The following is a 22,697-nucleotide window of genomic DNA, read 5'->3' as shown; positions in this document are numbered from 1 at the left end:
CAGTATTCAGTTTTCGTTCAGTTGATGGAGACATAGCACAGCTTCGTGGTCTGTGGGAATTAATATAAATTTGTTTGTGTTTTCAAAGTTATCTTTCTGTTTCATTCTTGAAATGGGTGACTTTTCAAAATTTAAACCTGTCTGTGTTGAACTGTTGAAAACTCCGTCTGTGGAGAGATTGATAAAACTGAAAAACCTTGTCAGTAAAAGTGAGAAGAACTCAATCCAGCAGTTGCAAGAATATATATTATTTCCATTATTTATCATTGCATCCAATGAAGAGTTAAGGTAAAACATTTTCAGCTGTAAATTTTACTGTGGTTAAAAATGTTGTAAGCTTTTCAGAAGTGAAAAAATGTTCTGTGCCGTTGGTGAATGTTTACAAGAGGTTTGTCGTAAATCAACAGTCAAGGTGTACAAAATATTTTCAGACTTTATGCTGCAACTTCTGCTTGTTGTACACAATGTCAACCCAACTGAGAGTAAGCTAAATGGCTTGGATTATTGATTTACATTTTAAACAATGATTGCATTGAATTCAGAAAAAACTTTTCAGTCTGAAGAAGTCAAACTGGTTACGGTAGAATCATTGCTTGCCTTATGGAAATCGGCATCAACTGAAGTTATCCTTGAGTTGCTCTCAGAAGCAAGTAGACCACTACTAGGGCATTTAGTGTTCACTTTACTTAAGGTTGCTGCTAATGAAGAAATGAAAGAGCTGAGGTAAAATTTGATACATCTTTCTATCAATTTTTAAAACAATCAACTAATTTCTCTCATTAAACAGGATTTCTGCATTAGATAACCTCATGGAGTTGTCTTGCACTCCATCCAATGGACTGGGCTCTTCACTTTCTGGTTTCTTCCCGGGAACATGTACAAATATGCTGAAAATTATAAACGGAACGATAAAACAATCTCACGTTTTAACTATGGTATTGACAGCGGCATTTTTGAATTTTTAAAATATAAATTTCTGTTTTTATTAAACAATGTTTTTTTTTTGTTTTTTTCAGAGAGCGGTCGAGGTTTTTTCCAAATGGATCAGAATCATTTTAAACAACAACCGTTTTGATAATGATGAAAAATCCGAAAACGATCAATGGCTCCAACAAACCCGCACCAACGTACATTTGGTTTTCGAGAAGATGATGAAAAATCCGGAAATGCATTGGAAAGTGAAACTTGAAATGATTTCTCTGGTCGCTGGTGTGGTGGAGGATTGCTCAGTTACTTTGGAACCTTCGCTGCCTTTGCTAATCAAGAAATTAGTTCAGTTCACCGCTGATGAGTGTCCAGAAGTTGAGCGTGCAGCAAAAGAACGAATCACAAATCTGAGCTTTTCTCAAACTAACTTTGATTCGGCAATAAGACAAAATCTTTATGATATTGTGACGTGTTTGCCAAGGATTGTGACTCAAGGAAGTATGGCCCAAATTAAATATATTTGCCTTGTAAAAATAATAATATTTTCCGTTTTTTCTACAGTAACTCGTGACCAGCTGGTGGTTTTGCAAGAACTTCAGGGCCATCTGACTTTGCTGGGGCCTCGTTTGGAACAAAGTCTGATTTTCAGTGGTCTTCGGCAACGCTTATTTAAAGGTTTGCTCATCTCGGCCACTCTTGAACCGACTAAAGTCACAGAAAGGGACGACCCATTCAGTCTTCAATACCTGCGAGAAGACAGAGTTGTCTCTCAGTTTGCAGCCTGCTGCTCCACGATCGGCCGTCATGGAAACTTGGCCGATACATCTGATTATCTCTTGGATGTTGTTAGACAAAAAGATTCCTTTGATAAAGAATCAGTCTATGTTATGGCTTTAGTACTAAAAGGTAATTTGGAAAGTCAACTCAACTAGATCCTTATCCAATAACTTATCTCCTATTCGCTCTTTACTTGTTCTAGGTGCTGCTATGGATCTTCCTGTTCTCACGACCATCATAAGAGAATACTCAACTTATCTTACTCACTCGACCAGCGAACATAAAAACGACATCATACTGGGCCAGTTGATGTTGTTGGTGATCGGCGAAGCTGCGATTCAAATGGGGACTGACTTTTCGTCCATGTTGCTAACTGCCCTGAAACCTGTGTTGGAAAAAGCCGGCAATCCGGACTTCTGTGAAGCAGGAGTTCGGTCCCTTCAATGTATGACAGATGCATTGCGTCTAACTTCTGTATCCAAGCTACTCGAAGAGAATGCAGACTACTATGCACCCCAGTTGACCTTCCAATTACGAAACATCGTTCGATATCCGCGCGCAATTGATCTACTCCGAGCGTTACTGATGCTTTCCGACATTCGCATGGAACACTGGCTGGAACGAATGGTTGAACATGCTTTGAAAGGACTGGACAAGAGTCATTCTCTCCGAGCTCTTCCATACGTCCAGGTACTTGAACTGTATTCGAAAGCCGCGCACAACACGAGACCTGCCGGACCAGCCTGCGCTAAACCTCTATCGAAAGGCGAAACTCTTGAAAAAGAGGAATTAATCCAGCGCATTGTTGATTACAAAGCAAACATTAAGCTGAGTGAGACATATTTGGAAACAAATGAAGAAGAAGAAATTTGTGATGCTAATACGGAAGAACCGGAACAGATCGATGATCCTGAAGTCGAAGAAGAAAAAAAGGTGATCCCACCTCAAATTACTCTTGTAGCCGATATTTTGGATCGCTGCACGAAGATATTGCCACAATCTACCGAAGAAAAACTCTACGCCAGTTTGATGCAAACCATTTGCTTATCAGTAGAGGTGCTTTCTTCTCACGAAGATATTTTTTTGCCGAAAGTGCACAAACTTTGGGAGCCTTTAAAGAATCAGCTGTTGGGAACATCACATCTCAAACAGAGGCAGGCGTTTGAGATTTTCCTTTCATTAGTTCGTCGCTGCCCAGATTTTATTCGCCATCGAGCTGTCAAAGAAATTCTTCATAAATTGGTGCTATTCCTGCAAAGCCAGGCTACTGCTAGTCGTGGCCGATCTAGCAGAGCGCACATTGCCAGCCAGTCGTACAAATTACAAAAATCCGTACTATCCGCCATGGCCACCCTAGTTGAATTCATCGATCCACCTGTATTGGAAGTTTGTAAAATCGTTCAAGCGATTTCTTTGTACCTCAGCAACCAACAGATTTCAGAACTTCAGGTTTGCAACTATTCTTCCTTATGCTCTTAATAATATCCTATTGAGTATCGTGTTTGTTGTTTAGAGTTTAGCAAAGGACAACTTGGTCGCCATAGCCAAATATCACTCGGGGTCCGTTTGGTTAACTTTACATAGCATGGTGTCTAGACGGACTTTAACACGCCCAGGTTTTCGATCCATCATGGTAAAATTGCGTGCATGATTATATTGACTCGATTTTTTTTAATCAATCTAATATTTCTTAGGTTGGTACTACAAACGACGAAAGTGAATTTACAGTCAACGCTGAAGAATTGGTCAAACAGCTGTTCCCCCTTACTTGTTCAGGTCACCATTAAACGGATATCAAGGTATAGACGAATCGACTGTATTTCGTGAGTTAAGCAAAAGTAGAGTGAGTGAATTCTCATGGAGTTGGAGGATCGTCAGGTCCGCCCTTTTCTTTTTCTCGTTCTTCGGCCCTTGAGCGCATTCTCGTGATGAACGCCTGACCTTTGCTTTTTCGGAAATTTTCAAAAGGATCACGTATATTGATACCGACACCTTTGAACTGGTCCAAACGATCGCGAACCTGAAGAACGAAAAATATCAATCCGCTATTCTGTTGACACAAAAATAGTACCGTTCGATCAATACCTCTCCTCCTTTGATGGGTTCCGCTATGCCTTGTTCATTTGCGCCGAGTCCAGCTCCTCCCCAACCCATTTTGCACAAGAGTTGATGCCCTCGGTTGTTTTCGTCCAGCTTTGTCGTGAAACCTTTGGCAAACGACACGGATGCACTGCAAAACGCCGAATCAAATTTAACCAAATCACATTGACCTAACTTAAGGAAAAAAAAGGGGTTGGTTACATTTCTGAAGGTGGCGTGGGGCTCCGCTTTTGCGCAAAACCGGTCATCGTGACGGGCGAATTAGATCTTGATTCCGAACGACTAGGTGTAGGAGAACGAGAGCGTGCAGCTCGACGGGGCGACTCTGAATTAGATCGACTTCGGCGACGTCTTGTTGAATTTCTAGGCGATCTGGATCGTGATCGAGCTTGCCTCGATTCTTCTCTATGCTCTTCCTCGGGCGACTCACTGCGGAATCTTCGACGCACGGGACTTCTGATTCCATTCTTACCACTTCTTTCAGGGGAATGATCCTCGACAACTTCGATAGGAGTTCGAGGCGGCGACATGTCGCGTAATCCCTGAGCAATATCTTCTTCTTTCTTCTTTTTCGCAGTTGCCTTGTTCTTATAAAACTCGAAAAGAGCCATCTGCTCCCACCTAAAAAAAAAAACAAGAAAGAGAAAAGTTGAGAAGAAGAAGCTTGAATGATAAGCCAACAAGAAAGGAAATCTATCACGAACCCATCTGCGTTTCGTGGTCGGTCGTGCGAGAGAGGACTGTAGAAGAAATCAATGGCGGCAATCAATCGCTCAGACGGTGGGAGCGGTGCAGGAAGGCGGATATCTTTCGGATCGATGCTTTTGTACTCGCTGTCTTCCATTCTCACCAGTGGGACGAGTAATCCCGCTGGTAAGTCGAAGTAGGGAGCCTTTGGTTCAATTCCTTCACACGGGTAGTTTTGCGGGGCATTAAGGGAAGCAACTGGCGGCGGGCGAGATAAGAAATCCGGCGGCATGGCGTGATGAGGTGCATTAAAAGACTGCAAAGCATTGGCCGCCGCGATTTGTTCTTCAATTTGCAGTTTCTGTTGCTCTAGCTGCTGAATCTGGTGGTTGGCATGATTGACGAAGGCTTGATGCTGGCCGCGGTAGTTTTCGTACGTATGCTGAATGTTGCTAGTTGAAGCTGCTACGGCTGCCGAGTATTTGGCCACTAGACTGTTGTGGTATTCATTCCAGATGTGTAAAGGTGCGTGTAACCTTTCCAGGACACCACGCTCAAACAAATTATTTTTCGTTTGCCACAAAACGACCAGTTTTTGCAATTTGGCGTTTTGCTCCTCGTCGGTTGCAGACAGACTAGTGTTTGAAAACATGTGGACGACAACTTGTTCGAGTGTCTTTAAAAGCGTGTCGGGTCCTTTGCGGAGACAATGGTGTAACACGTCGTTGACCAAATAGATCAAGTGAAGTTTGTGGGTAAATTGACCTGTTGATTCAGAAAGAAAAAAAAATGCTCAGGCAATGCCAAGTAGCCACAACAGAGGAAAACTTACTGCTTTGAGTTGTTTTGAAAAGGAGATATTGTGCTATGGCATCAGAGGATGAATGAGGCTGCATCACATGATGGAGAATCCAAGCTTTACCCTGAGATATGGATTCTTTGGTGCAAGAATCCATGATAGGCAGTAAAAGCAATTCTAACTCTGCCAAATTCATTCCACTTGCCAACGCTTTTTCCATGACTTCTTTTTCGTGTTGCAACTTGACTGTTTCCTCTGTCTGCTTTTTCTGCTGTTGCACTGTCACTTGATGTTGAGCGGCCAAGTTGCTTTCACTTTGTTTGATCTGGTGAACCAAACCAATTAGTATTTACTATTTTTGATATGATCTGGAGTATGTTTACCTGTTCCTGCAGTTGAGTTTGTTGGGCAACGAGTACATCTTTTGCACCTTTTAAAGCAATCAAATCTGTTTGAGGAGGGATGGGATTTTGTCCAGGAAATGACATCTGATTGGGCATTGATGGCTGTGGGTGAGCCCTAGGCCATGCAGAAGAAGGGCCATAGTTGTAATTCCTATTGAAACTGGGATGTTCTGTATTAGGCGGTGGGCCATAGTTGATTGGATAGCTCATGGGTTGACTTTGCTCTCGGACAAACTTTTGCTTGTTAATTGCTTGCTCTGTTGTCACACGGTACTGGTAGTAGTTGAAAAGTTCCCCACCAAACAGGAAACCAAACTTGGGGTTATCTCGTTGTTTGTTTTTCGTCATTTGCTCAAATTCGGGACCATTTCTCGCCACAAATTGAGCTAACTTGTCAATAATGTTGCGCAGTTCTATGTCTATAAAAATATTTGTTGTGAACAAATTGATGAGGAGATTTTTCAATTTAAACGGTTATTACCTTCGGGAGGACGAGGTAGATCCATTGCAGAGTTTTATGTTTTAAAACTTTAATTAAACTTTAGGCAATCAAAAACACACATACATATGCAACTGTGAATTGTTTCGATGCCGGCATTAATAGTTCGTGTTGAATTCCGCCAGAGTCTAGTAAACGGTGCGTTTTTGCTAAACTAGATGGCGTGAAGTTCGGTGCGAATAGTAAATTCCCTAACGTGTGACAAGAATTTCAATTGGGGAAAAATTTCTTGTTTGTATACATCGAATGCAGCTTTCCATATTTATGAGTATATGCTTCTTTGTAATTCAAACTCGTTTTCCACATAATTAAAGGTTGATATGATGTGTTGACGCGTTAAGTTCCAATCTCTTTCCTCGTCTCGCTGGGGGGGAGTCTGACTCTCTCTCTCGCGCTGCAGGTCGTGTCATCACACGCAAAGTAATCGGTCAACCAACAATTACAGCAGTAGCACACATGAATAGATACATCAACTCTCAAACGGACAGTTCGCTTTTTCTTCGCTATTTCAAAATGCGTTCTTGGCAGGGTCCCAATCGAACGATGTGTCGCAACAAAAGACACACCAAATATCATAACTCTTTGTCCCAGATGAACTACCTCTTTTTTAATATGACAGTGTTTCGGGGCAATGATGACCAGTGGAAGACCATTTTTTTCGCCTGTTCTTCTTCCTATTTCCGTTCTCGACCGTTCGGGTAACATAATAGCTTGAGTGGGCGGCTGCGAATGCCAATAATATACATCAGCAGTGTGTGTGTGTGTGTGTGTGTGTATGCGAGTGTGTGTGTATGGCGCCCAAAATAGTAGCACACTGCATCCAACTTGAGCCAAGTTTTAAAATATTTGGAAGCAACTGCGAAAAAAAGGGCGAACACCAGACCAGAAAGAAAATGAGAAGCGCGTCGTGTAGGAAAAAGAAAAATTCAAACTAAAAACAAACAAATTTGCCAGTTTTTCGTGGGCAAAGTTAGTCGGCGATCGGGTCGTGAGCAAATCGGCCGCATACAAAATCTTCTTCCTTGTTCTAATATTAAAATAATTGGAGGAAAAAAGTCGTTGGCGTTGGAAAGAATTCGACAGATTGTGTGTGAATCGAAATAAGTGTATTTGTTCAAGTGGAAATGAAATAACCCAAAATATTTTTGACTGATTGTGTAAAGTGCTCTTTCGTTTCAATTTGATCCAAATCATTCAAAACAACATTTTATTTCTTCCACTCGATTTTCAGAGATCCGGAGGGAGGTCCAGTAGCTCGTCGAATGGCGCCGAGATGGTTGGGTGTTGTGTTTGATTCATATGCCAAAACACGAGCCCTTTTTTGAAAAAAAGTTGACCTTCAATCAACTTCGTATTCCGACGTTGCGGAGTGAGAGGAATGAGATGCGAGTCTGGCAGACGATAGCTGAATCGTGAGACGAGGCATGCGTTGTGCCACATTGGCTGCCGGGAAGGCTCGGATTCCGCTCGGACGACCATGTCAGTCAAAGCGGAATTGAACGACGAGACTAAATTCATGGATCTAAGTGCCATCGGGTGCAGTTTGTTACTGGAACAGCCCAACTACACTTGTGCTGGTGGTGCTCGATCAGATACCAGCATCACGGTGACCATGTCCGGGCCCAACGCCATATCCGGTCAAGGCGGAATCTACCAGTCCAGCAACTACCTTAGTCCACGTCAGGCTCCTCCTCCGCCCTATCCTGGCGGACTGACGCCTTACCAAACGCCTTACCATTCGCCCTACGTCAGCCCTTATGCAACGCCGTTCCAAACACCGTCGCCGAGCCCCCTGTCGTCAGTCCAATCCAGTCCGGGCACTTCCACGTGCCACAGGACAAAAGGCCCTGGCATCGACGACGAATTGGCAATGATCCTCGAAAGTGATCCATTCATTTGGGAACAGCAGCCTGGCAATATTCAATCGGCGATTCAGGAAACAATCAAGCAACCACCGCCACCTTATCCGCTACAGCCGGATCGGGTCACAGGACGTCCACCGCATCCGCGCTCGTCCCCGACGACCCAACCGTCACGGACCCAATTGAAACAGCAACTTCAGCGACAACAACTGGAGCAGCAGGAGCGTCGCGAGCGCGAACTAATCAAACTCCACCAATCCGCCGGAAGGGCGGCCAGTTGCCCTTCTGAGAAACTGGGGATTCCCATCATCGTCCCGCCTCAGCAACAGCCGAGCGTGATGGAACCCGTGTCGGTTCCGCCGCAAGTTTTGACGGTGCGCACCCGGCTGGAGAATCCGACACTCTACCACGTCATCGAATCGCGGAAGCGCCAGGTGCGCGAATTCCTCCAGCAGGGACATCAACAACAAGGGTCCGATTCGTGTCCGATGGATCAGCGACCCATCACCGCGGTCAATTCCGCCCCGCCCGGCGGATTCGTCATCCCCGTGACCCACCAGCATCCCTCCTCGTCAGCAGCTCCGACCGACGCCGAGGTAAAGTCAAATATCCATCCAAACCCAAACCGACATCCTGCTTTTCTTCTTCTTCCGCCTAGCTTTAATTTAGCGTTCATTTCCGTTTGAGAGAGATTTCTGACATTAATGAGGAAGTAATGCAATTGTTATCGAAAAATTTCCGCCCCCCCCCCCTCCCCTCCTTAGAGAATTTTTCTTTTACTGCCGGATCGAGTTGAGCTCAAATTGATCCGTCGCAATGATGAATGTGCGGATTCGTTCTCCCCCTCTCCACGGCGTAAAAAGGAGATTATTTCTTGTCTTTTTCTCCCCCCCCCCCCTTTTGCTTCCCCTCTGCCGGGTTGGCATTGCGCAAGTCAAGACGTCGGCGGAATAGCGTCGGCGTGGCCCCTCCTATATTTGCGATTCCGATGGATGAGAGCGACGACGACGCTATATAATGCCCGCAAGTATAGAGGGGGTGCTTCCATTGCTCGCTTTTGGTATTGATTGAGACTCGGACGCGGACACGAACAAAAGTTGAGCGTGTGAGGTTGACGGTGCTCGTCGGCGCCGTCAGTGGCGTCGTCCTTCCAAGATTTTTTAGTTTTTTTTATTATTATTCAAGGCTTTTGTTTTTTGGGGATTTTTTTTTTGTTTCTTGTTTCTTTTCCATCATTCCGGATATGCCTCTCTGTGGGCTTTTGCCGTTCGCAGTGCTGTGTGTCCTTTCGTATCTAATTTGATCAGTCGTGTTTAAGCGAAGGGAAAGAAAAAAGACGTTTTCTCCGTTTTTGATTGCCGCCATCTCTTAAAAGCCAAGAAGCCAAGGAATACAAGTGAACCAGGGTCCTCTTTCTCCTTGTGTTCTGCCTAGGCTCTTCCTGTGCGACTGAAACGAGAACATCCGCGACCCGACCGTTTGCCACTCAACCGACGACGTCAGAAGTCGAACGACGTGGAACATTTTCGTTCCTCTGTGCCAACCGTGTGTGTGCGTGTGTGTCTGTGAGAAGTGTCATTCAGAAAAAGGGGAAAACCAAAAAATCCTTGTTTTTGGATTTTGATCCTAGGAATAATTATCAATCTCTCTCGCTCCAACGGGACACGGCATTTTAATTCTTCAGTAGCATCACCATGATGTAAGAATCTTTGTCATCGATTTTCCCCCATTTCTTTTTTATCTCTTTGAAAGTTGATTCTTTTATGTGATCATTGGCTTTTTTATTTGCTTTTATTTTGGGTTGTGATCAAAACGGGCCAATCGATTTTTGCCGTGTCACTGTGGCGTGAGTGTCAATGTTGAACTCTGGTCAATTGATTTCGACTCACGAACGACCGTTTGAATTTCCCCCAGCTCATTTGCCTTTTGCTCCCCCCCCCCGCCAGATTGAAGAAATCCGTAACAATTATGAAACAAAAGTCTATTACAACTGGGTCCGCGTATTCCTTATTAATACGTCAGATAAGTTCTAGAAGGAAGACGTCTCTCACCATTTCCTGGTGGCCCTGCAGGATATTTTTTTGATTAAGAGACTCCCCACTAAATCAAGAAAATGGGGCAAGCAAAGTTGCCAGCCCAGAGACAACTCACAATCATGACTCGCAATTTGAATAGGTATACGAAATACGTATAAGCTACTATATAGACACAGTGTGTGTGTGTGTGTGTCTGTCGATATCTCGTTTGGTTTTCTGCTGTCTATCTCCTTGTGTGTATCGAACTGGTCGATTGGACCTGCTCCGCCCGATAAGGAGACCCATCTTTCTTGGACGGAACATTTTGGTTGTTGAAACAGACGAAATGAAAAGGCAGTATCGTCGGTCAGGGTAGAGGGTGCTGGTGAGTGTAGACTTGGCGGAAGAAAGGGAGGAGACACATACAGAGAAAAAACGGGTTTCTCTCTCTCTCCAGTGATAAAAGAAAAAACAAATAGGAAAAATTCTTCTGGGTTTTTCTAGTTGAATAATAAAATAAAAAACAAAAAACTTTGCCGGTTCTTGTTCATTCTTCTTCTCCTCCTTCATTCGGGTTCTTCATTGTGGTCTCTTTGCATGTCTGCTCGTCTGGAAGAAGAAGAAGAAGAAGAAGGGAGAAGGAAAGAAAAAGAAAGAAAAAAACGGTTTCTGATCGTCATTTCGTGCCCCCGTTCTTTAGCTGGAGGTGTTGTTGTTGTTACCGCCGTCGTTGTTGAGAGCGACCCGCAGTTCATAGCCGGAGCTCGTTGGCGAAACATGGCGTCCGGCTAAACCAATCTGTAACAATTTTTTTTTTCTTTCAACCAGTTTTTCCTTTTTTGTTTTGGAAAAAATCGTTGGAAATTCGAACCAATCCCCAAGAGAAGTGCAAAAAGTCAACGCGCCAAATTCAAAAAAAAAAGAGAAGAATTTAATTTTGCTCAAGTTCTGACGTTCAGAGAGACACACAAAAACAAAAGAAGATTATTCCCGTTCGGGAGTTAGTGGACACATTCCAAAGTGCCGGGAACCCGTTACTTATTTCTTTCAAAACAAAACAAAAAATTCGTAAGTCGATTATAATTTATATTTCTTCTATTTCTTTTTTTTGTTGTTGTTGCTGTTGTTGAATAATTAGCATTTTTTCAAACGTAAACTCATTAAAGTCTAGTCACTTTCTAGACGCATTCGCCGAAACAAATTCAAAAATGTAATTTCTTTTTGTTTCACTGCGTCGTTTGCATTCAAATTAGAATTATCGCGATGATATCTATCCGATTACCATTCGGTTGACCCGCAGTGTCATTATTGACAGAAGCCGACAATCATTTTTGAACAAAAAAAAAAGAAAACTTGCTCGTAATGACGACGTAAAAGTCAATCATCATTTTATTGTACGCATATTTATTTACCAAACAACAACCCAAAGTTGAAAACCAAAACAAAAACAATCTCAAAGCTAGCGGCGGCTCTGTACTCTGCATTTCTGTGAAAATACTTATCCCGGCGAAATTCCGGTGAATCGTGTATTAGAGAGCTCATTTTTTGTGTGTGCTGTTATTGTTGTTGCTGTTGTTGTTGATTGTTGGTAACCCTGCGGGCTGCGCTATTCGATCAACGTCACCGGCTTCTAGACTAGGTATACAGTGTGTGTATGTGTGTGTGTGTGTGTGTACTGCGTGCCCTCTACTCACGGATCGGATGGCTGGCCGGAGCAAGAGAGAGAGGGCGGGAGTGAAACGGTGATGACGGTAGAAAGCCGGTAGAAATCAAGACGACGCCGTAAGGGCCACGTTTCTCGTTTCTAGGCAAATGGAATTGTTTTTGTTTTAAATTTTTATCGAAAATAATCCTGTAGTGGCTAGTGGAAAATCTATGGTAATAAGCAGGTTCTACTCCCCTACATATTCGATAGTGAGGTTTGAACTTGATTTCGACGGGGCTGGTAATTGACACACTCCAGCTCAATGTAACCAGCCAGCCAGCGGAAGGAAGAGAGAAACACGCCCTCTTCTCTTTCCCTTCGTCTTCTTCCATGGTACTACAAATTTGATCTGATTTTCTCTTCTTCTTCTTCTTTTTTTTCTGGGCGATACAATATTCTTTCGGTTTCTTATCGACACTCTTTGAGGTCATCTTGCCAACTCGGCAATTTACCAAGTGCCGATTCACAAGAAGAAAAAGAAGAGAAATGGAGAGATGAACCGGGAATATAAGTGGGTGTGCACACACATAGCCCAGTGTGTGCAGCAAGTCCTTGTGTATCAATTAGCAAAGATCGACTATACTCCCCCCTCGGTTTCGCTCTTACTTGACATATTTTCCACTTTGATTTCGTCTCCCTTTTCCGAATTCCATCCGGCTTGGGAGGGAAAACAAATTTTAACTGACGCTGCATATTTTGAATTCTTTTTTTTTTTTTTTTTTCAATTTAATCTCGCCTTTCCTGATCATTAACAAACGACCGAACAAATGATTATCTTAAGATTTTTTAGCCTTGGGCAATCCGGCGCCCCGGTGATGAAATTTAAGCGTCATTCCGTCACTGCACATCGTAGGAGAGAGAAACTACTTAGATCAGATAACACAAAAAATCTCGACGACCATTGGCCGTCTCTGGTGCTTAGCACATAGTCGTCACTGGCACGCACAAAGATGATTGTAAAAAAAAAATTGAATTCAGTAACAAAAATGCTGGTTCACATCAATTGGATTACTAAAATATCACAACCAGTCAGAGCCGGATTTTAGGTTTTACTTGACGTCCACCTCACATCCATTGGTATTCCCATATGGCCGCTCTTTACAGAAATGTTTGAATTAAAAAACAGCCCGGGAAAACAGTTTCGTGGGCGATATAGATATAATGCAATGCGTATAATATCATCAGTATTAGGGCTTCCTAATCTCAGAGTGGTTGCTAAGCCGGGCGGATAATACGCTCTGGGTAAAAAAAAATGAAATAAATAAAATAAAATAAAAAATAATAATAATAAAAGGAAACCTTTCTATAGAATATATTTATGGCGTGGAATTGTGTGCAACGATCGTTTTCTTTATGCTCTGACGATTCTTCACGCGCAGACGCCCTAATTATTTTTTGTTTTATTTGACGCTAAACGTAATCGGAATCTGTTAGTAATTCGTTGAGCGACTCGTATTATTGATTTCAACATATTCAATCGTATTTCTACATATAGAATTGATTGATTGATTTTATAGTTATTCCTATTCAGGTAAAGCACGTTCCGTCACGGCTGTGGAAATTCATAAATTTCGGTACTACCACTCGAGAGAGAGAGAGAGTGTCGTGTAATTCCGGCGTTCGAGAAATGCCCAGCTACAACAAAACACGCGTAGAATTAGATTGACGAGTTGACAGTTTGTCGTTAGGTAGAAAAAATCGGAATCAATTATCGTTGTCGTTTCGACGTTTCCTAATACGAAAGAAAACATTAAAAGCCAAACGACATTTTCTGGCGTTGTTGAATTCGAGTTCTTTCTTGGGAGCTTTTATAGTTATCACCTAGTAACTTTTGTTGTTGTTTGTCGTGTCAGGAAACTACAATTCCACTTGAACCGGTTTTCTTGCGATTTGGTTTTTCATTTGAAATCTTTTTCTTTTCTTTCTGGACTTAATTGTATTATTGTTTGATTGAAGTTACTATATACGATTCGGCTGCAGCGACAGAGCAAGTCGTGGATGTTTTGACTGATAGCCTTAACCGAATATAATTTAGTAAATTAGAAATAATAATAAAAAAGAAAAGAAAAGAACAGAACAGAAAATAAAAAAGTCTGAACTGCAGGATGAAACTGGTTTCCAGCGTTCGAGACTACCTTTGCTCTGTTACCTCGACTCGCGCCGAATGCTAAATCACGATCGATTCCCGAGATAAGAGAGAATTTTCTCCACTACCCTGTCGTGTACGACGTATTACACTACTGCGCGTAAGCTCCGTAAGAACTTTGTCTGGCTTTATTCGTCATTACCCGCCGTATAGTAAATCGGGAATTACTTTTTTGACTCTCGACGATTTTCAGTTGTAGCCAGTTACTTACTTACTAAATGTTTAGAACTGTATGACGGTCGAACCCCCACCAATAAAATTTCAAAAACGAACAAAGATAATCAAATGGCCGTCGTCGTCGTCGTCGGTCGAATGCTTGCGCGATAACTGTACGTATACAGCGTTTTATTTCCGGTTTTTCTTTTTACGTCGTCCCTGCCTAATCTTTGGTGGCTGGTATACGCTGGTACTATTGATGTAATGTTGTTCCATGCCCCCGCCGACGGTCTCAGAACCTTGGAGCCGAGCGTTTGGGGCTGAGTAAAAAAAAAAAAAATCTAAACAAGAGAAAGACCGCCGGCGGACTTCGTGATGATGTGGAAATTTGACCGAGTATATACATATACATATACGTTGCGCCGGTAGCAATAAGTTTGTCTGCCGCTGTCCCGACCAGTGCCAGACACACGAAACCTATAGGAGGTAGCAGCTAACAGGTTGTGTGTGTCTCGCGGTCGTTAAAACAGTGACTGGTTTTGACATTTCCCTTCTTGACCCCAAAACGACAACAGTTGGAGGAATAACCAAGAATCGGAGAATTGATATCGGCCGCTTTTTCTTTGAATTCACTTTTGGGTGTGTTGAGTTAATGGACGATGCCTGATTGGTTGTCGGCAAAGCTATTCCTCAGCCGCCGTCTCGTTGCTGGCCGTCTACCCCTCAATCCTCTACGTAACACAGGTAGACAACTTAACAGAGACTCTCTGACCCGTCCTTTTTCTTGTTGTTTTTCCATGGCCGATCATTTTAATGACCAGCGGGGAAAATCCCTTCTCATAAAAATACAAAACCCAAAAATTAATCATGAAGAAAACTCTTGTCGAATTGAATTCTCAAGGTATCGTGTACGAACGACACACACAGTGGGTCTCGCACCTTGGATTGACGCAGCTGCGGGATTGCGTTTCGTTTTTAAATGCGGCGCATTTTTCTAACCGCGTCTTAAGTAATTGGAAGAACGAATGGAAAATGCCAAATGATCCAGAGTAGGTTACACATACATCTGCCTTTTTGGTATTTCTCTCTCCGCTAACCGCTGGCGCCGGTTTGAATTGACAATATCTCAGTGGCTCGTGCGATTCGTTGGGCATTCAATCGACGCGCTACTCACCAAATCAATTTCTGTTGTGAAAAAATATGTCGGTGATGGCGAGTGAGCCGACTCGCTGATGATTCCATTTGGGATGGAAAAGGAAAACGGGATCCCACTCGAGCCGGTTCGGTTATTTGTTCTCCCGAAAAAAATTTCAATCGACTTGGTCTTATAATCGTCTGCCGGCGCGCGCGCGTGCGATCTAACATTTCGAGTTTGGGCCGCTTATATATTGCCGTCATCCTTGCCGAATGAAAATGACGAAATATGGCACGAGCCGTAAAAAAAGTGTCTCTATTTTTCTGCATCGTCATTTTCTTCTCCCCTCTTTCTCTTTTTCTACGAGAAAAGTCTGCGCGATAACGGCAAAAAATATTGCCAACGGGTGTTGTACATTTTTTCCAACAACATTCGCCACACCCAAACTGGTTTCTAATTCTTCTAATTCTTTTTCTTTTGAATATTTTTACATTTCGGGTGAAATTCCAAAGAAAAAGAAATTGTCGATGGGTAAAAAAAAATAAAACGAAACGCTCATGCGCTGCAACAAAAAAGTTAGAGCCTGGGGAACATGACCGGCCAGAGCAATAATCAAAACGTGTGCTCACTCTCTGTCATCGTGGGGTTGAAACTGCACCGAAAGAATCTCAAGAACCGGATCGACGACCTCATTGCAGTCGTGTTTTATTTTTGTTTTTTTCCTTTGAGATTTATCGGGGAGAAAATAGAAACAAAACGAAATAATTCAACTTTTATCGTCATCATCCATCAGCAGTTTGCCTCTATGTGGATCGATTCCATTCTCCTAATGGAATCCGCCGCTTAAATAATTTATTAGCAAATCACGAATTAAAAAAAAAAGTAATGATGGAATCAAAGATAATGTGACACTTAGACAAATGCCAGCCACTCTAGAAAGGGACTGAATAAATTCCACCCAAATCAAGAATTAACGAAATGTGAAAACAAATTTTTTTTTCCCCGATCCTATTTCACGATGCCAGTCTTGTCCCAAGTCGCGTGCCAGTCACAAGATTTTACGAACCATCTCCCGTCTAGAATGTCAATTTTTCTATAATTTTATTCCCCCCACCCTTTTTTTTCCCTCCGGCATTTGATTGCGGTTCATCTTCTCTTGTATCTTGGATTTCGTAGAAAATGAGAAACGAGCTTTTTAGAATTTGATTCTACTGTTTTTTTTTGTTTTCTTCTTTTACCTGTGGGGGTCTAATAGGTAGTGTACATGCCCCCTTTTTCATCCTTCGTGAGTTGAATCCGGATGGTTCTCATCCAAACCAAAGTTCCCGGACTAAAAAAATAAAATAAAATAAAAACCCACCCACAAGGAGAGAGGTAGGGGTGGGGTGGTCGAGATAGTTACTTGTTAATACTTGATTCTTGTGTCGCTCTATTAGTAGTTTTCTTCCCATTGTGGATCCTTGTTTACACTTAATCGTACCAATCCCCGAAATCCCCCCAGATGTGGGTGGATACTCGGCCGGGAAGCGTCGGTCGTCCTTTTGGCTGTCGATTGTTTTTGGTTGTTTTCTGTTAAACATCTCCGCTCCCCAAAGAAAAAGTCTCATTCGAGACCGAACCAACAAGTCGAGATAGACAACAAGTGAAAAAAACCAAACAATTTTTTAAATAAAAAAAGAAGATAGTCTAACAAAGATAACTATCGGTGCGATTGAATATTCCTGTGCTCGCAGCAACCACCACCGCAAGTGCGCGCCGTAATCCCCTTAATTCCAAATTCCCACACACACACTGGGCGGTTTCTTTTTCTTTTATGTTCATTCGGAAGTGTTTTCCTAAGGGTTCAGCGAGTCCAAATCTTCTTATTGAGCTGTTTGGCTACACGCACACACGCACCTTTTCTCAACCAAGTCGTCACCCACTAGTAGACCTCTTCAACGCGCGTAATTTTCAACAGCTTTGAAAGAAACAATTGCCGTGACTGGAAGTGTTGGTAGTGATTTTGAGTGGAACTGGTCGAACGGGTCGTGACCCCCCTTGAAGATATTTCCCGAGAAGAAACGAGAGAGTGCTTACGCGGGATCGAAATAAAATCTCGAAACTTTTTTCCGAGCAAAAGGGAAAACCTGTCGGCGAAACACCCGCCAACTGGAAACAAATTTGGTTGCCATCCAGTTGTTGTTGTTGTTGTTGCTTGCCTTCCTGAAAGTTTGGCGGGCTTAACGACCATCATGCCGACTTATTTAGACATGACTACCTTCAGCGTCCACCAGGTAGAACAGAGAGACGATTGCGAGAAAAAGAGAGAAAATAAGTTAAGAATGTGTCTCGTAAGATCCTGTTTGCCATTACCGAGAAAACCCACACACACCAAATCCATTTCGGGTTTTCTCGGTTTTCTGGTTATTTTCTAATTTCTAGTATTTTTTTTTTATTAATATTGATTTATTCTCTATAGTCGTTGAACCAGTTTTTGTGTTGATATTTAATTGACCCGATTTTCTTTTGTTTGATTCGATCAAAATAAATTAAAATAGGCGGACGATTTCTTGGAAGACATTTTGAATCTGGAAGCAGGTCTGGAAGAGGCTGATCGCAATCGAGTCATGGACGCCACATCTGAACATCACCAACACCAAACTCTTCCGCCCGAGGTGAAATTGATTTTCTCGGATAAAACAAAACAAAAAAACAAAACAAAAAAACAAAATGGAATCTTAGATTAACAAAAGTTCCGTTATGTCAATTTCATCTTATTCAATGTCTTGTGTTGTTTGCTGTTTTTGTTTTTTGTCTCGTCGCCGGATCTAGGTGAGCGATTCGGGCAGTTTGATGGAACACTTTTTGACTTTGAGCTCGACGTTACATCACCACATGGATCACGTTCCACTGCCGACAGCGCTCGAGCTGCCAGGCACCACCAAACAGCTAACGTCCGGCAACACCAGCAGCAGCACGCCGCCCGGCAAGGGTACGACGACATCCGTTAGCGATAACGTGGATTACGTGCCCATCATCACCGGAGCCTTCACTGCTGGTAAGAGATAAATTATGAGAGACCAGGGAATGTCCAATTGTCATGTCGTGTGGAAGAGAAAAAAAAAATTAGTTTCAAAAATATTGATTCTATTCGAATTTTGATTGACAATCAGGAACTATGAGCTGATAACACAGGTGAATGTGTATTTTACCTGTGACGTAGACTCTAGAATTTAATCTCTTTGGTTCTCTTCCGATTTTTAATTTCGTTTCTTCTTTTCGTGTCTTTGATTGGCTAAACTACCAACTAGCAGGATTGAAAGGATCGGGATCGGGATTGACCTCGGGACCGCCTTCGTCGTTAACTTCTCCGATGACGTCGCCGACCTCGTCGCCTTGCCACCATCCGTTGCGGAGCAGCTCGCATCTCTCCAACGGCAATCACCACCACCATCACCACCACCGCGGATCCATCGACTCGGTTTTCGTCGACTTGGATCTCAGCGGGTCCGGCACGGAATTTGGGGCCGGCGGCGGCGGGCTGTCGGCCTCGCTAGCCGGTGATTCGACCGGCGGAGTAGTCGACTTACGGGCGCTAGCCAAAGATCGCCAGAAGAAAGATAATCACAACATGAGTAAGCAATCGAAAAAGAACCTTTTTTGTTCTCTATGTCTACCACAATTTTTCTAGGTCACCTACTAGTTCCCTACTCTCACTTGCGCAGAGATAATCGGCAATCAGTGTTGTGTGTGTCCCGTTTGTCTCGTATTGGAATGTTTCGATTGCGTGCTGGCCTGAGAGAGAGCGTTCCAACAGTTGTTGGTCTTTGTCCAAGGGAAGACAACGAAACAAATATGTTGATCTTTGGGTTATGTAAAGTCGCCACACTTGCATCGACTCATCAAGATAAGAATATTTGTCAATCAACTTGCCATGGGTGGGCAGCACTCATATTTATCAGATTGTTTTTCGTCTCGAGCTGTCGAACCATAGTTGGTTGCTACGGGAAACGACCGTTGGATTCCCGTTGAACGTCATTTCGTTTACTCTGACAGACTTGTGGGGTTTTACCACGCCGTCGCTTGTATAATATCGAACAGATGAACCGCGTGAATTAGTTGCAGGCCCTGTTTTTATTTCTTGGGTCAATAATAAGGACCGAGTTGTTGTTCTCCATTTCAACATTGGGATCTTAATCAGTTGTTTGTTTGGCTCATCGTCAATAGACGATTGCCTCTTAAGACTCTTCGTCTCAATCTCTGCAATGGACAGTCACAAATAACAAACAATCGACTTGGCTTTCTTCTCCCTTCCCACTCTTTGATTCAGCCAGCGCGCAATCCACTTTTTGGTTATATAAGCAGATCGCGGCCAACTGAATTATTATCATACTATTCTAATCATGATACAATTCACCTTGATTCGTCATTTGTTTTTCTCTTATTGTCCACCGTGAAGATCCGTTGTCGATTGTGTGGCCAAACATATTATTCTAACTGACCCGCTCATCTCCAGATCTCTCGTTTGACATCACGGCCGTCGTCTGAAATTGTCTGTCCGCCGTTTGATTGCCTCGTTAGTTGGCATCCCGTTCGAACCTGTTCGGACTCCCTGAAACTACTCCAAAAAATGAACCAGGACCGCCGTGATTGTATTGACGCAACCTTTTGAACCTTCTATAATCCCTCCCATAGCGCTCTCATCCATAAAACCATAAAAATGATCAAATAAATTAAGATGTAAAACAACAACAAAAAATGAAGAAGAAGATAGAGACATTAAAAGTCGTAACTGCTGCGCCGCACTTCCGGCGCTCGTGTGCCGCCGTACTGTCCGCATCCATTATTTATTATCAGTTTGTTTCTTCCCTTGTAAATGATGGAACAAAAAGAAACCAGTAGCCGGAAAACAATCAACAGAAAAGGTCTTAATTGTTATTTTTGTTTTTTTGTTTTAAACAGTTGAGCGGAGGCGCAGGTTCAACATCAATGACCGGATCAAGGAGCTGGGCACTCTGCTACCGAAGAGTAACGACCCGTACGTTCATTTCCATTTCAAATGAGAATCGATATCATGTTTTATCAATTATTCAAGTGGCTCGATCATTCACTTATTATGGCATTTCATATCAATGTGATTGGTCTAATTTAATTTGATAAACAATTGATTGTCCAGAACAATTTTGATTGATGATCGGGGGACTTGCTGTAGCACTAAGTCGTTCGTCGCAAAGTTCTTCCTAGTATTTAAAAGATTATAGTGATATGTGCAGGTACTACGACTGCTTCCGCGACGTCCGCCAGAACAAGGGAGGCATCCTCAAAGCCTCGGTGGATTACATCCGCCGGCTGAGACACGACCGCGACCGTCTGGCCCAAAACGAGGCCCGACAGAGGCAGCTGGAATTGCAAAACAGGCGGCTACTGCTCCGGATCCAGCAGCTGGAACTCCAAGCCAAAACGCACGGACTGCCGCTGCCGGCTTCCGATTCGGAAGGAACCTGGACCGATCCGCACCTGACGTCGGCCCCGTTAACGCCATCCACTCCGCCTTACATCAAGACGGAGCCCCGTGACGACAACTCATTCCGAAAAGTATAAACATATTTCGCGATGAGTCCTAACAATTGAATTTATTTATGACTAAAATCAAATTTGAAATGATCAAGGTCCCCGACTTGATTCCGGAGATCGGCGGAAGTGGCCTGGCTGTCGCTTGCGAATTCTCGTCACTGGACGACTTTATGGAAGACGATTTCAACCAGGCGACCAGAGGAGATCCTCTACTTAGCAGCTCTCACGCTTCCGCCAATCAGTCTCACACTCATCTGATCGGCCATTTCGAAACCCATCCGGATGACCATCACCACCCCCACCAGGGCGGCGCCGACCTGTCGCAGGATCGCAACTACCAGCCGTCCGAAGAGGACGAATCGCTCAGTCCAGAATCGCTGGATCGTATGGAGCTGTCGGCATGATCGACGGATGTCGGGCCCGTACGACTTCCCCTTTTTTTAACTGTATCCTGCTTTTTGATTCGCGAAGAGTAGACATGGAGAATGGAGAAAAACAGGAAAATAACACGTACACAAATCAGCTATACACATGAGAATCTATCTCGACCAAGTTACAAAAAAAAAAGGTTTTCTGACCGGCACGTCAACACCAATCCATATCCTCCGCACTCTGTATACAATGAACCGCTCGCACACACGATGGATTTATTCCACCAGTTTTTTTTCTCCTTCAAACGCCAACTATATGCAAAGCAAATAATTAAATTGATGAGTGTAATTTTTTTTTTGTTGTAATTGTGTCTCTCGGGGTTAATTATTTACCGCGCTGTTCAATGTGTCGTTTTGGTTCTTAACCAAAGCGAAACCAATTCTTTTCGCTGTCATCATCACGTCAATTCTTCTTTTTGTCATTGGCTTACTGATTGTTTGTTTTCTTTTCGATTTTCCTGATTCATTTTCATTTCCTTCACACGCCAACAGAAACAAGTTAAACAAAATTGTGTGGCACTGTAGTAGCGTCATGGTGCGGGTAAATCGTATTTCGATTGGAGATTTTTATATATCGGTGTTAAATTTTCATTCTCTTCATCTCTGACAAGCCCCTCCCCCCTACCTTCCCGTGCTTTGTACAGTGTTTGGTCTATCCTCTTGTTGTTGCTGTTGTTGTGGATTGAAGGTGAAAAAAACAAAAAAAAACTACGAGTTGTTGGGATTATGATCTTTCGATAATCGAAATCTGCAAGTTTCCAAGTCGGTCAAAATAAGAATGCGGTCGGGTGATTCGTACCGATTCAAATCATATCCTCCCATTTTGCCACCCTCTTCGTTTCATGTGTCGCTGTGTACGTGTCTTAAGCATTTGAGTTTGATATATCATATAGCTGTAGAGTGTCTTCCACTATCTACCGAATGACTTGTGTGTCTGCTGTTTCATTACAATTCCTACAATAATGTGTCTCATGTAATATCTCCCTCGTTGGAATTCATCTACACTGTGCTCCTATTAACACAGCAAAGCATGACATGTATACACATGTAGTCACGCTTTCCTCATCCCCCTCCCCTCTATCTCTCTCTCTCCCTTTTCTTATATAATTATTACGTCGATGTTATATATATACCTTTGGTGCCTATGTTGTTGCCGTTGTTGCTAAATTGTGTCATATGGGGGGAACCTAACTTCTGACGAGATGTCAAAAACGAATTTAGGGGCTGAGTGTGTCGTGTTTGAAGCCGATCTATTCAGCCTCTTCAATGTGCGTTATTTCTATCAGTCGTTTGTATTAAAACAAAACACACTAGATTGCCACTGTATTGTTTTAGTTATTTTTCTTACATAACATATAGACGTCGGTCTCGTTTCTCAACAAGGTCTTTTTACCTATTGAATAATAAATAGTGACTGAATCGCATCTGTTTTGCCTTTTTTCCTTTTCTCGTTTTGAATTTCAGGATTCAGGGGTGTGTTTTGCGACGTTGCCATCTGGAT

The 22,697-nt window shown here is 42.9% G+C and overlaps 3 protein-coding genes and 1 long non-coding RNA gene across 8 annotated transcripts; 2 read left to right on the top strand and 2 right to left on the bottom strand.

The window, feature by feature from the left end:
* Position 1: 1 nt before the first annotated feature.
* Positions 2 to 3,523, top strand: LOC124197927 (TELO2-interacting protein 1 homolog). The gene is made up of 9 exons (XM_046593507.1): positions 2 to 288; positions 346 to 482; positions 543 to 723; positions 788 to 935; positions 1,017 to 1,425; positions 1,489 to 1,833; positions 1,907 to 3,153; positions 3,218 to 3,337; positions 3,399 to 3,523. The coding sequence occupies exons 1-9, from the start codon at positions 113 to 115 to the stop codon at positions 3,489 to 3,491; spliced, it is 2,856 nt and encodes a 951-aa protein (XP_046449463.1). The 5' UTR covers positions 2 to 112; the 3' UTR covers positions 3,492 to 3,523.
* LOC124197929 (protein eyes shut-like) lies at positions 3,401 to 22,620 on the top strand. 5 transcript variants are annotated; one of them, XM_046593511.1, is made up of 8 exons: positions 3,401 to 3,503; positions 7,425 to 8,651; positions 17,750 to 17,866; positions 18,024 to 18,249; positions 18,503 to 18,826; positions 20,154 to 20,229; positions 20,465 to 20,786; positions 20,861 to 22,620. In XM_046593511.1, exons 2-8 carry the CDS (start codon positions 7,671 to 7,673, stop codon positions 21,167 to 21,169), a joined length of 2,355 nt encoding a protein of 784 aa, XP_046449467.1. In that variant the 5' UTR covers positions 3,401 to 3,503; positions 7,425 to 7,670; the 3' UTR covers positions 21,170 to 22,620. The 5 variants fall into 5 exon arrangements, with proteins under 5 accessions (XP_046449467.1, XP_046449469.1, XP_046449465.1 ...); XM_046593513.1 differs by lacking the exon at positions 3,401 to 3,503 and having other exon boundaries at positions 7,165 to 8,651; positions 18,506 to 18,826; XM_046593509.1 differs by lacking the exon at positions 3,401 to 3,503 and having other exon boundaries at positions 7,166 to 8,651; positions 18,506 to 18,826; positions 20,453 to 20,786.
* LOC124197930 (calcium homeostasis endoplasmic reticulum protein-like) lies at positions 3,505 to 6,314 on the bottom strand. Its single transcript, XM_046593514.1, has 7 exons — positions 6,176 to 6,314; positions 5,674 to 6,113; positions 5,324 to 5,615; positions 4,509 to 5,256; positions 4,006 to 4,425; positions 3,790 to 3,934; positions 3,505 to 3,724 (listed from the first exon to the last, which is right to left on the bottom strand). The coding sequence occupies exons 1-7, from the start codon at positions 6,198 to 6,200 to the stop codon at positions 3,560 to 3,562; spliced, it is 2,235 nt and encodes a 744-aa protein (XP_046449470.1). The 5' UTR covers positions 6,201 to 6,314; the 3' UTR covers positions 3,505 to 3,559.
* LOC124197934 lies at positions 13,090 to 14,478 on the bottom strand. Its single transcript, XR_006876390.1, has 3 exons — positions 13,925 to 14,478; positions 13,597 to 13,790; positions 13,090 to 13,507 (listed from the first exon to the last, which is right to left on the bottom strand). It is a non-coding gene; the product is annotated as an uncharacterized LOC124197934 (long non-coding RNA).
* Positions 22,621 to 22,697: the final 77 nt, after the last annotated feature.

Source organism: Daphnia pulex, chromosome 7 (genome assembly GCF_021134715.1).
Source record: "Daphnia pulex isolate KAP4 chromosome 7, ASM2113471v1".
Classification (NCBI taxonomy): Eukaryota; Metazoa; Arthropoda; class Branchiopoda; order Diplostraca; family Daphniidae; genus Daphnia; species Daphnia pulex.
The sequence above is the reverse complement of the archived record's forward strand: the minus strand, read 5'-3'. Positions and strand labels throughout refer to the sequence as shown.